The sequence below is a fragment of the Maylandia zebra genome, linkage group LG15 (genome assembly GCF_041146795.1).
Source record: "Maylandia zebra isolate NMK-2024a linkage group LG15, Mzebra_GT3a, whole genome shotgun sequence".
Lineage (NCBI taxonomy): Eukaryota > Metazoa > Chordata > Actinopteri > Cichliformes > Cichlidae > Maylandia > Maylandia zebra.
The window spans coordinates 24,409,706-24,423,483 of NC_135181.1; the positions used below are offsets into that span (position 1 = coordinate 24,409,706).

At 39.4% G+C, this 13,778-nt stretch overlaps 1 protein-coding gene across 4 annotated transcripts in view; it reads left to right on the forward strand.

The window, feature by feature from the left end:
• col12a1b (collagen, type XII, alpha 1b) overlaps positions 1-13,778 on the forward strand; it is a 149,264-nt gene that overhangs the window by 16,405 nt on the left and 119,081 nt on the right. For all 4 annotated transcript variants that reach the window (XM_024799003.2, XM_024799001.2, XM_076874176.1 and 1 more), the window contains exons 11-12: positions 3,198-3,476; positions 3,781-4,056. In XM_024799003.2, the coding sequence (XP_024654771.2) occupies positions 3,198-3,476; positions 3,781-4,056 (555 nt within the window). The remainder of the gene's footprint in view (positions 1-3,197; positions 3,477-3,780; positions 4,057-13,778) is intronic.

Below are 13,778 nucleotides of genomic sequence, written 5' to 3' on the forward strand. Positions count from 1 at the left end.
ACTTATAGGATTTCTTTTAATGCCAAGCTGTAGTATACCCTATGAACTGTATACCAATACTCCAGCATCAACATTATAATTCTGTGAAAACTAAGTTTGAAGGTTTGAACCATTCACTGTTGATCTCGGTCTTGAAATTACCAGTCTGCAACAAATGTACTGCTTTATGATTGATTTCAGCGCATTTTTACCTCTTTGGCTTCTCAGTTACACTGGAGGATTCAGTTCTCAGGATTCATGAGTTGAACACCTTCATTCAGATCAGATCAGCCCCTGTCACATTTGAATACAGTGCAAAAGCTAAAACGCTCAGTGCAAAATATACAAAAATATATTTTTTAAAAACCCCGAAAACTTTTTTCACACAAGTTTTATACTGTTTTAGATGAATTCTGAATTCAGATTTCCTTTGCAGACAATGGTATTTTTTATGTTGATGGATAGAAACAGATCTTTATCCGTTTATTCCGTTTTACATTTGCTAAATTACATTCAGAGGACTTTATGAATAAACATTGCTTAATTGTTGGCACGAGGTAGCTCAACAGAACCAACCATGGAGTATGAAACAGCCCACAGTTTATTAGTTTTACATATATATATATATATATATATATATATATATATATATATATATATATATATATATTATACAACTTGCTTTCAAACATTTCCATTTGTTCAGCAAGTATAGTTTTCAGTGTTCACACAATAATGAAAAAGAAGTACAACCTCAAAAACTATAAACAAGTCCAGCATCCTGTTGGTCTCTATTTTGGGGTTAATTTCGGAGATTTATCTTGCTTTCTCACTTTATTTGTTTTAAACAAGTTCAACACATGTTGTTAATTTTTTCAAGGTTTTCCACACCAAACAACAGCTTCCTCCTCCTAACCACCAAACAACTGAAGCTGCTTTCATTTATTTGCATACAGTGCTAGAAACAATGCCAATGCTTTTGATCAACCCATGGGTTTAGTACAATAATTAGAAATCTTTTCTTTAAAATTTCAGCTCAAGTTCTAAATCTACCAGTTAACTAATGTTATTGTTACACGTGCAGTCAAGAAATCAACATTTTAACAATTAACCACAGCAGCAGTCGGTTGCAACTTTACCCCCCTGTGAGGTCGATGAGAGTACATAACTGTACCATCAGCCATCCACATGGACATGATTACTTTCATGTCCCTTTTCTGAGCATGTCTTTATTAGCTAAAACCATTTTTTTTTTGCCTCAATGTGTAAAACACATGCCCACCTTTTGATCTTTCAAGGACAGGGAGAGTTTCTGCATGTGTAAATGGGTCAAATAGTCCTTTGCAGAGATGTATTTGCATTTGTTTAAACTGAGCCAGAGCAGCAGATGACTCAGTGTGTTACCACACAAAGTCTATGCAAGCTGTCAGGTGTGTTGTCTGTCACATAAACAAACCTTTGAAGTGCAGTTCTTTGCACTGAAGTCATCACCCACCCCAAAACGTCTGGTAGTCGGGTTTAAACACCAAAGATGTTAAATCACAAATGCTGTTTCATCCTCTTAGAAAAGGGCAATAATAATCGCTCAGTGTTTGCCAAAACGAGCTTCCACGTCTGGCAGTATTAAATGTGACTCACACCAGCTTTGATTGCCAATTATATAATCCTTATATAATAATGACTTTATGTCAACAAAGAGAATGTGCAGGAGCCCAACTTAAAGAGCTCTGGTAGCGGGTCTCAGCCCTCCCGATCCTGAATGATGGCACTGCCTTGTAGGTCAGCTTTCTCTTCTACTTTTGTCTATTTCGGATGATGGTTTATGCATATGGATAACAGCCTTAGACAGGAAGAAAAAAAGAGAGCTTCCAGAGAATACGAATTGTAGAACTGCTTTAGTTTTTCCACTAGAAAGACTGAGCTGATTGATGATGCAAATCTGAGCCTGTTGGCCAGCTGCTTGAAGTAATGTGTTCATTGTGTCTGAAAAATCAATACCAGGGAGATAAGTTGCAAACTTCAATGAATAAATTAGTCAGGGTTGCTTGTGGTGGGTCTAATCTCAAATGACCTAGTGGGAAAACAAAATCTCAGGCAGCTCACCGAGTGTGGACTTTGAAATCTGCAACAACAGGACTCCTAAGGGACCCTTTTCACGACAGGGGACACTCATAGGTAATCACATCTGGGGCTGATTTAGAAGATGCAGCATGTGACTATGAATCACCTTTAACTAACAGCCAGATTTGGAGAAAGATGCTGTTTTTCTCACTATATCAAAGATGTCAGACACATATTTTGTCAGCCCAGTTTAATGTCAGAGCCAGACAAGGAATGTATTTCTTCTGATGATGTATTTTGAAAACAGATGTCAAACCACCTGTAAATATCTCAGTTGTTCCACATTTAGTCAGTCAGTTTAGTTTTTGGAATTAAACACCTAATTGCATTTTAACTTCTGATAAAGCACAAATCATGATAAAAAAAAAGTTATCAAGATTTAAAAATGCTATAAAGAATTTCCACAGAGATGGATACCATACAAACAGTTTTGTATGATGATTTGAATACTTTACATTTTCATTCTAATAACCTAAGATAACACCTTTACCCTGACTTTGATGTAACATTTTACTCTTTCTAGTAAAATGAATTGTTCTTCTGTAACATGATCATCATTTCAGAACTGCTCAGCAATCCTTCAAACTTACCAAAATGTAATCTAATGCAATGCTGGCATTACTTAATATGGTTATTTTGGAAAGACTTTACATAAAATATTGGCTTACCTTCCAGGTCTGAAAACCTTAAACTTGCATTCTTCTCAATTACCAGCAGGGAGCAGCTCCTCTGGTTAAAGAAAGAAGTCAGATTATATAGAAGTTTAAGAAAATCCACCTCCCAGTGCGAGGATAGCCTCAGAATTGGGGTGATGTTACCAGCCTTAACCTCAAATGTTAAGGTTGAGGTTAAGGCTGGTAATGCGTGATTACAGTTTATTGATGATTTTACCATTCTCGTCTGAGTTTACATATAAAATAATTTTCTTTCAGAGAATAATCATCTTTTTTCTCAGAGCAATGTGCTGTATTGTTTTATTTTAATTATTTAACCATCTTCTTCTTCTCCTTAATTCGTAATGAAGACACTCTTTATGCCAAAAAAGGAACTAGCTGCTGAACCCTGTTAAGTAAAAAAAAATCTTCTTCCTCCTCCAGAACTGATCTCGCCAAAGGACCTGACCTTCTCAGAGATCGGCTCCAGAAGCTTTAGGACCTCATGGAAGACGGACGCCACCAATGTTGAGTCCTACCTGGTTCAGTTCAGGCCGGCAGATGACCCCGACGGGCATTTTGTGTCCATGTCTGTGCCCGGAGACTCCCTCACTGCCTTCCTGCCCTACCTCAACCCTTACATTCGCTACGAAGTCAACATCTACGCCCACTACGAGAAAGGGGAAAGCTTGCCTGTGACTGGCTATCAGACCACGCTAGAAGGTATTTATACTGTCATAAACAATTTATTTATGCTTTTTTTTTTCCACACTGCTAAGATATTTTGTTAATCAACATAAAGGTGTAGTACAGATATAAACCTGTTTTTAATACCAAGACCAAACTTGTGATAGAACAAATTAAGTGATTAAGTGTAATATTGAACTGGAAGGTGTATTGATTGATTCACAACGTTGGTTGCTGCAGGTTACCGCAGAACAATAGGCTCAGGTTTTGGACAGTGGCAGCATGAATGAGTAAAGATATGCAGTTAAAGCTGAGGGTGTCTGATTCACTTGTGTCACAGAACAAGGCCCAGTTAGCAACCTCAGAGTATCTGAAGAGACAACAGACAGCTTCAGAGTGTCATGGCTAGCAGCTCCCGGACCAGTCATTCGCTACCGACTCAACTATGAACCGGTTGACGATGAGAGCCGGAGGATGGAGACGACCACCACTGGCAGGGAGATAACCACCGTGCTCCACGAGCTTCGGCCTCAAACCACCTACCGCGTCACCGTCACTCCCGAATATCCGTCCGGCCCCGGAACGCCGCTACAGACTGTGGGCACTACCAAAGAAGGCAAGTGTGGTTATCGACATATGCAACAAAAACATAAAAAAGCATAAACTATCGTTAATAAAAAGTTAATGGACAATAACCTTTTTAATATCAGTTGTACACTTTTAGACTCTGCTGCATCAAAGGAAGAGTAGTTTGTAGCGGGTTTAAAAGCTGGGCACCAAAGAAAAAAGATCATTAGCCCCATTTAATATTGGGTGTATGTACCCACAGACTGCAGAGGTAAATTAGCTAAATCTGGTATATGGCATCTTTTTCCACTATGGGATGAACATCATTGTATGTGCTTCCTAGTTAAAAACCAAATGAAAACAAATATGAACACAAGAAGAACCAGCAAATACTAAAAACTCTGTGGTAGCATTAAACTTCCTGTCTGCCTGAGCCAAAGCATCTTGGGAACTGTAGTGCCAAGGCTAAAGCTGAACAGGAAACGGTTCAGTTAGCTGAGCCTGATGCTGTGCCATAGATCTCCATGTAACAGTGTGAAAACTGAAAAAACAAACAAACAAAAAATAAAAAAGGCTTCACAGGGTTAACTATTAATGGGAAACAGATGTTCTTATAAATAAGAGCTACATGAGTGAAGCTTCAGTTGAAGGAAATCTTTGTTGTTTTCGGGACAAACTGAGCCCAGAAGTCCAAGTAGTTGGCTCAGTGGCTCATTGAGTCACCGGTTCTGATCCCTGGCAGGTGCCTGCAGACATGGAGTGATCATTTACTTGGTGCTAGGGGACTTTAAAAACTATGAAAATCTAATTGCACCTTTAAATCACAAAGGATTTGGGGATGATTAAAACTTAATGGGTCCAAGCTGTCGTTCCGGCTTAAAGAATGGGAATGAATCAGACTTTATTCTGATAGAATGAAGTGTCTCTTTAAAGTCATTGCGGTGCCCGGGAGTGTGGGAGTGTGCACATTTTTTGACCCCTGCGAGCTCTGCGAAGTTAGCGCAGCCTGCCTCCTGTTGAACTCCTCGTCAGATCTGTGCAGCCTTACAGGGAAAGGAATGAAAAACAGACATAAACTCAGAGATAGAAATGGACCATGGTGCACTCAGAGGCAATAAACAACAAAGACAGGAAGCAAACTGAAGATGTTTTTCTGAAGTTTTGTAGATTCGAGCACAGGCGGATTTACTGCTTTTAGAGAGGAATGATGAGCCTTCCAAAGATGCTTAAGATTATAATCTTTTATCCAAAACTGAAGGCAGAGGCTGGAAATAAACAAATCATACTCCTTGGTGCCATGGAAACAGCTTTTCTTAGCGTTTACCTTTCACCTCCTGTTCCTTTCAGCTCCTTCACATAGTGCAGCTGCGTGTCGTCTGAGTCGACTCTATTTTTGTTAGTTTTTTTGGAATTTGACAGTTTATAAAATGGGACAGGATTAATCCCAGCTTGCACCTCTTTGACATGAAACGCCCAGCTGGCCCTCAGATGGATTTATTCTCCCCCTCATTTGGCTTATAATATTGTTCCCATTAGAACATGACTTTACCTCAAAACTATAAATCGATGCAGAGCCTTGAGGTTTTGCATACATTCTTCCTTTTTTGTTAGCAGTTTGTCCCACCTCCCATAGCACACAGTTACATAGGAGTCAGTTAACTCTTTGTCCCAGTTTTCCTGACTGATATCAGGGGGAAAGTTTTTGCTTAAAAATACATCTACAGTAAGAAAAATGCACACGCAGGAAGCTCTGCCCATGACTCACGGTTTATTTTAACAGTTATTTTTCAAAGGGGAAATTTTGAATCATACTTCACTTCTAGAGTCTCTTTGACTAATTGACATGCTGGTAGCTGCCCAGTAAAAACAATTTTCTTCTGCGCTGCTCCAGTGGAGCAACTGGAGTTCGTGTCTTAGTCAAGTAGTCCTCCGGCTCAGAGAGTTTCCCATCCAGTTTTTTTCTCCTCCAGTCACATGATGCATGATTAATGGGCCACAACACATGCACCTTTTTGTCTGCTTGTTTGTCTCTTTCATCTGTTTCCATGAGAAAAGCTGTTTTTCTTTGTTTTTCAGATAAAAAAGCCCCCTCAAACACAGAGTGTAGACACTTTATTTTTGAATTAAACCACACAGGTAGCAACGAGAAGTCAGGCGGTAACGAAGTCTATGGGAAAATGTTCTCTGTTGATTTATGACCTCAGTAAATACTTTCCTTGTGAGTATATAGTCTCAATTACTAGTTTCAAGTCTCATTTAATAAAACACGATGTTCGTTTAGTAAATTATGGTCTCCATTAGAGTCAAAAAGGACTATAAAGCTGTGTGTGCTTTAGGGTTGGTCTGTCTGTAATTGACAGGTCTCTACCCCCAGATTTACCCCTCGTTTATTACACATAGTTTAAAAACACCAACACAGTGGCAGCAAAAATCCTCAGAGAGATTTCACCAGCCAATGGGAGACATCATGGTGCATGGAGGTAGAGTAACCATTAGAGATGAAAAATTGAGCATGTTCTATGTAATTAAAGCAATTGCCAGTGTGAGTGATGGATACCATGTGATAGGGTAAACACATTGATGGGTTAGCGGTGTAACTGGAGCCTGAATCGTTGGGGTATATAATGGCAGCATAAACTATCAGATGTCAGACACAAAGAGCAGTCTGTGGTGTATCATCAGCATTGTATTGCTTCTGCTGGTGGTTAGACTTGTGCAGGCAGCCATCAAGGTAAAAAAAAAACCCCATCAACTAAAACAGGCTAAAAAGCTCAGTAGACTTGATGCTAATTTCATGACTTATCATTTTACACAGACTTGGATCGTACATATCTGAAGCATTGATTATTTTAAGTTCCTTTGGCTAAAAAGCAAAACTTAATCTCTGTATGAAAAGTGACTTTCGGTGGTAAAACATCAGACTCACCTGACAAAATCTCCAATTTTCAGCTTAATTAGCATTTATTAATGCACATTTGTATTCCAGCTTATCTTCATTCTGGTCTGTATAGCTAACGTAGAGTCTTTAAAATAAACTGCATGGCTGTTTAAAGGTGCACACGATTTCTGTGTCAGCTTTTGCACACAGCCGCGATGTGCCGATCCCCTGAGATTAACCGATAATGTTTTTTTTATTACCGCCCAACAGCCACTGTTAATATTTGAGGTTTTCCGTAATTGCTGTGACTAAATGCTGGAAGAGAACCAGATCATAACAAGGACTCTTAAAACAAACATTTAATGGAAGTCTGTGTTTAACATGAGGCTCTTTTGCTCCAAAATATTGTAAATGATCTGATTTTCAATACCCGGCGAGGCTTGGAGGTCAGAATTATTGTTACTGGAGAGAAATAATAAACACTCAGAGCATGAGAGAGGGGAGAGGAGGAAGCCTTCCAGTTTTCATAGAGGGTTATTGTTAGTATTAAAAATTGCTTCTTTTACCTCTTGGGTATTATTTTTGTGACTTTACCCATAATTTCTGATATCACTTAGGTTAATTGTTAAGAATATGGTAAGTCAAAACAACCTTAAATCTTAATATAGGTAATGTTTTTGGCATTATTTGACAAAAAAAGTCATAATAAGCTTTCAGCATTGCATCACATTGGAGCGAAAGCGGGAGGTAAACCTCTGTACCTCCTCTGGAGTCAGATTTTAGTCTTTAGGGAATCTAGCCAGTGAAGGGAGAGTTTAGCTAATCACATGTATTTTATTTAGACTAGATCAGGTGGTTGCTCTGTTGTGTTATGAATACCACTAATGTTGGGTGAATTTGAGCATAGCATTAGTTCTGGAGTGTCATTAAGTAGAGCTGATCTCATTTAAAGCTCATTCCAGTTGTTTTGGCTGATGACTTATGAGACGCTTCAGTTCGATAAACCTGATATATCAGGGTGCACTATTTAAGCTGCTTAAGCTGCCGCTGCTGCAAGCTTCTTTGCAACCCAGAAGTGCTAAATAACGTGCTTCATATTTTTCATGTGTGCTCTGACCTTTGAGAGGGTCCTGCTTTCCATGTTTTCCATGTTTGAACTATAATATTCATAATATTCATCTTACGTGAAACCATACTATCAGAACAGCCTGCTTGTTTGAAGCACATGGATATGCCTGACTTAATTGGAGATTATGTATCGGAATTTAAGGAGCAGGACCACGCCTCAAAACATGCTCCTTCCGGTTCTCATCTATATAGGTTCCCTCAGTTCTGCAAGCTGCCAGGCCCGTGACCCGTTGCCGTTCCCTTCGAGGCCTTCCCCAAACCGCAGCTCAGTTCATGTCCAAGCATTCACCTTTACCTACTAAAACGCTCTCAAACCTAAAATGAGGACGTGGGCCCTAGTGAATCTGGTTTTAAGGGCATATGAGGTGTTCAAACCAAATGCAAAGTATAGATTTTACAAGCTACAGTGGCAGACAAGTCTATTTAAAGATGTGAACAGAGGAAATTTGAAAATATTTTGTCAAAAATCTGGTCTTAGGCTGTATTGCAAAAGACTATAAGACTGTGGAGTGATTAAATAGCATTTTATTATCACCATCATCATCATATAAAAAGGTTCTGCAAAAATGTGAATAGACTCAACACTGTGCTGGGCGACACGTATTTATTTATTTATTTTTATAAACTGCATCACTCTGTGTTGTGAAAACAGAATCACCAGCTGAAATTATTCCGCTAGCTTCTCCTGACGCTCCTGACACTTTTTCTTTTTTCCACTTTATGGAATATTTTTGTACTTTAACATTAGTTATGAAACCTGCCTGCACGCAGGTCTGCTTACACATTCTCAGTTTTTGCATGTTTGTGCATGTTTGTCGGCACATATACATTGGGGTTGCATGCAGATGGTCCTCTCAGAGACCTGCAAGCATGGTCATAATTTACGGACGAGTTTTACATCAGGCATACTCCTGTAGAGGCTTAACGCCATAGAAGTGAGCTACATCCTGGTGAACCACAGGTTTAAACACACGGCGTTTAACTGCAATGACCTCACTTTGATTACAGCTTGAAACATTTTTCCTAGAGGCAAAAATTCCCTCAATTCATACTCTGTGTGAGCCATTTAGTCAAGTTAGTTTATTAATATAGCAAATTTACACACATCAGCAAGCACCTGACATATCTTTCAAACCAATATAATAAATTCAAAACAGATAAAATACTTTGCAGGCACCGTGCACTGAAATTCAAATCCAATTTTTTTTATTGAGTCATAAAAAATGTTAGCATAAAACTTCTTCTTAAATTTTCTAAGCCTCTGATTGGCTGTCCCTGGCAAACAGAAGATTTTTTAAAGAATATGGGAGGAGCTTCTGTGCTTCTTTATGACATCATACAGAGTCAAGAGTAGAATAATAAGAGTAATTTGAGTCGTTTTAAATCTGATTTTTGGCTCATGGGTATCATTTGTTCATACACTGACATCATATTTCCAAACCTTGGGCATTTTTAACGTGAACGCCTACCTGTGGAGCAGAACATAAGACTGAACATTAGGAAAAGCTGAACATGTCCACTTTAAGCCATGTTTGGACTCTTGGAGTGGAGTAGCTGCTCTCCAAAGCACTTACAGTAACACAGCAGTGGACAGAGCAGCAGACAGCCAGAGTGAGAGGTGGAGATGAGGAGCAGCAAGACCGGACAGGAATGTAAGCCAGCTGAGAGCAAGGCTGGAAGGTTAGGAGGAGCAGGGGAGACTGACTCATGCCTGTCTCTCTGTCTGTCTTCACCATTTCTCTCCCATTCTGTCTAGCTCCACTCGTCTGTCTCTCTCCTTCTCAACCTTGCGTGTTATTCTCGCGCTGTTGCTCTCTCTCTTTCTTTCTCTGCACCTTGTGAGGGCTTGCCTGGAATTTAATAGTCTTGTCCAAAGGCTCCAGATGCCTCCCCAGTTGCTGTGCCATGCCTTTTTTCCGATGCTTCAGGTTGTTGGGTGCATACTGGCACAGTGTGATGTAGAGTCCAAACATTCCCTATGATATCTTTTCCTAAACATATTTCCTAGACCATGATGGAAAAAGTCATGAGGTCAAGTTAAGATGTAAATTGTAAGGGAGAGTTCAGCGCTCACAGTCCAACTGAGATTTTTAATAATGTGATACAGCGCTGCTTGATTCAGAAATAATGATTACATTTATTTTGAACTCACAGCTATTTAACAAGATAAGCTGAACTTTAAATCATCCTGACAAAGCTCGTATTATTTCACTCAGTTAGGAACACAGCCAAGGTCTTGGTCTGCTGGACTATGAGGTAAAAACATTTCTTCTTTCTAAGCGATGCATGACTTTGGTTATTTTCTTTGTATAGAAAGTATATCAGCACAAATCCTCTATTTATTTGTTCTTATTTCAGTACTTTAAACCCCAGATATCTTCCAATACAACCATAGACTCCATTTAAAAGCTATGTACCTATCCACTTGAGCTATAAATTAGAAAAAAATCATCAAAATGTGTGCATCACTCAACCATTTTTAGCCCGTTCGCATCAGTAAAACAGGTCAGGTGCTAATTGTGCATAAAAAGGAAGATTGTGTCTCTTTGAGGATGTAGTGCTGTGCGCACTAACTGTTAAGACATTAGTGTAAGTTCACTGTGTGGCCAGCATCTCTGCCTCTTTGTTACCACGTTTCCTTATTTTAGGCCTCAGTCACACAGGCCTAGTTACCCCCTGTGCCACCTGCAGCTGGAGGTTATATTCCCTTCCTGGTTTAGCGAGTGGTTATTGGAATATCCTCCCTGTGATTGCGTTGTTCAGTTCCAGTCATCTGTAATTCAGGTGGGAGATGTTGACTTATCTACAAACATATATATGTCCCCTGCAGGGGGTGATTACCAGGTGGTCACCGACATATCTCTAGGCTTGGGTGACTGGTGCTTCAGCGGTCGATTTCACCACAACCAGGGCATAAACACTATTACCTAGTGAGCTAATAAAAACAACTTTTTCCAACTGGTACAAGTGATATTTGCTCATATCTGCTGCCAGTGCTCAGCACTCCTTTAGCTGTTTATGGTGCTCAAAGCTCACAGCTGACTTCTCTCATGTTATTGGGCCTGAAGCTGAGGTTGTGTTTTTCATGTGTGAAAGCTTAAAGACACAGAGTGAACTTTAGCTTGTTCAGAAAACTGTCAGTAACTGTAGTGGTAATGCTCCAGACTCTCCCGGTTGTAGCCCACATCAGCAGCTGGCAGGAGGGCGATCATTACCTTTGCGTCCTGTGCACATGTAGGCTTAATGTTCTCAGATCAGCAGTGAGCCTTTACCCACATTAAAGCCAAGTTAAAACTATAACTGTACAGTTAGAGCCCATGTTAGATTTCATCAGGACCTTGTTTTCTGCACTGGAGATTTACGTTTATGGATGCTAAAATGGAAAACTCGTCTCCAAGCCAGATTCAGCACAATGTTTTCTGTGATCCATCAAACCAAACTACTGCCTACTGTGTGAATGCTGAACAGAGGCTTTGTTTTCATTGTTTCGAACTTGTTCAAACACTCACACAGCAGATCTCGGGATAAAGTCTAAAGACGTTTGCGTAAGTGTGGCCCATCTCGCTCAGCTGTGTGACATAAGCCTGTCCACAGCTGATATTTAAAAGGAGCTGCAGCTGCTTTCTGCTTCACTCCTGCATTTGGAAGAACTCCAGCATGCTGACATTGACCAGGACTTCCTGATTGTGGAACTGGGGGAGTGTGATGCTGCTGTGGGATGGAAAATGTTTTTTAATATGAAGCGAACATGTCGCTTTTTTGTCAGATTGATGACTGTGCATATCCAGAGTTATATAATTCAATTTGAATGGTTTCCACAGAGCACTGAAAAAAAAGCTCCAAACTAGTAAAAACAAATGTCAGTAAAAGCTGCAAGAATGGGGATGATGAGGTATATTTAAAGAGATTTTCCAGACAGTTTTTGTTTTCTGCTTTTATGTTAATGACTTTTAAGGATGATCTTTTATATTTTCACAACTTGGACTTCCATAAACCTCTAAATTTCAGCCTCATAAGATCTAAAAATACATATATAGAGGTTTAATTCTCGTAATAAGTTCTTTTCTTTGGCAGTTGCATCAGCTTGGGACACTAAATGTGTCGTAACCTGTGAAAATGACCTCAGCTTTCAGCAGGGGACTTGTTTCTTTGCAGCTTTTGCGCCTCAGGTGAAATTAAGTTCTGATCTAGTCTACCAGCGTGTTCTTTGTTCAGTGAGTTTGGCTGACAATTGCTATATAAGAGGGAAAAAATATCTTTAGCTAAAGAAATTGAGGTGATAAAGTTTAAAAAGGGGGGGAAAAAACCTGCTGTGGTTTGCTGTGGTCACACTGGCTGTGAACAAAGTTTCCAGACATTAAAATTAATCAGTTGATCAGTTAAACTTTATTTGGATAGCACATTTCATGCAGATTAGTGCAGTCCTTCATAGATGAATGACCAGCTGATAGTAATTAGAAAAAAATATGCAGCAAGTATCAACTTGATAGAAATCAAAAAGACAAAGGCAAAGAAATAAATACAAAATTTTAAACTGCCTGTAAGTAAAATGAAAGTGTCTGGCACAGATAGAAAAGAGATCTGGTAAAATATACAAATAAAATAAATATTAAATAAAATAGTGCTAGATAATCTATATTAGAAGAACCTACAAAAACAGATGCATTCATTTTTAAGCATTTTAACTGTAATTGAATGTTAATGATGATTTGGGTTCTGACTTATTTTCCTGTTTTATCAGATTCTATTAGACTTGTTGTACAGGAGACTGACACAGCCAAAAATAAAGACATAAATGTCACGTGTGAGAGTGTGGCAGACAGGATGAAGGACCCAAATGCAGCACTCACGAGAAACTAAGGCGTGAACTCAGGAAGGCAGCTTTAATGCTGTGCCAACAAACCCATATAATACAAACAGGAAAGGAAAAGAAAACCTAAAAACTAGAAGCTAAGAAAAAACTCAGAAGTAACCTGGGTACCAAGGAGCCCAGCAAAACATGCACAGCACACAGGGTAAACAGCAACAGCCATAGGAAAACACAGGGCTTAAATACACCAGGGGGTAACAAGGGGATGAGAAACAGGAGGGAGCCACAGCTGGGACTAATCTGACATAACAAGACGGGGAGGAAGCAAAACTGAAAACACAGGACACAGAAGACTGTCAATGTATAACAGGAAATACAAGACAGGCACAGAGACGCAGACTTGACAAGGAGACACGGCTGACAGGGAAGAAAGAGCGAACATGGAGCACAGAGACAAAAGTAACTAAACATGAGATGTGGAGCATGGGAAGGCAAGGTAACACAAACCTAAGGACTAGAACTAAGAATATAACATAAGCAGAAAACAATAATGAGAATCAAAACCATAAAAACCAACAAATCCAAATATATAACTAATCAAAAACACACTAGTTCCCAGACAAACTACTGTGACAATAAATAAACATACAGATAAATTAATTTTGAAAAGGGGGAAATCAATAAATAGCAAATTAAATTAGATCCAGGATTTAACAGAGAGCCAATAAAGAAAACTAATATTGGAGAAATATGACCCCCCCTGTCAGTTACTCTCTTTGTAGTGTTTTGAATCAGCTTTATGTACACGCCATGTGACAGCACGGGCCCTTTAATGTGAACCCAGTCACGCGGAGTGGAAACTCAATTTCAGGGCAGTTCCTCTCTTATTCAGTGAGCTAGACAGACTTTTTCTCGTGATATGAAGCAGCACCAGCAACACCACCAGAGTGAAGTT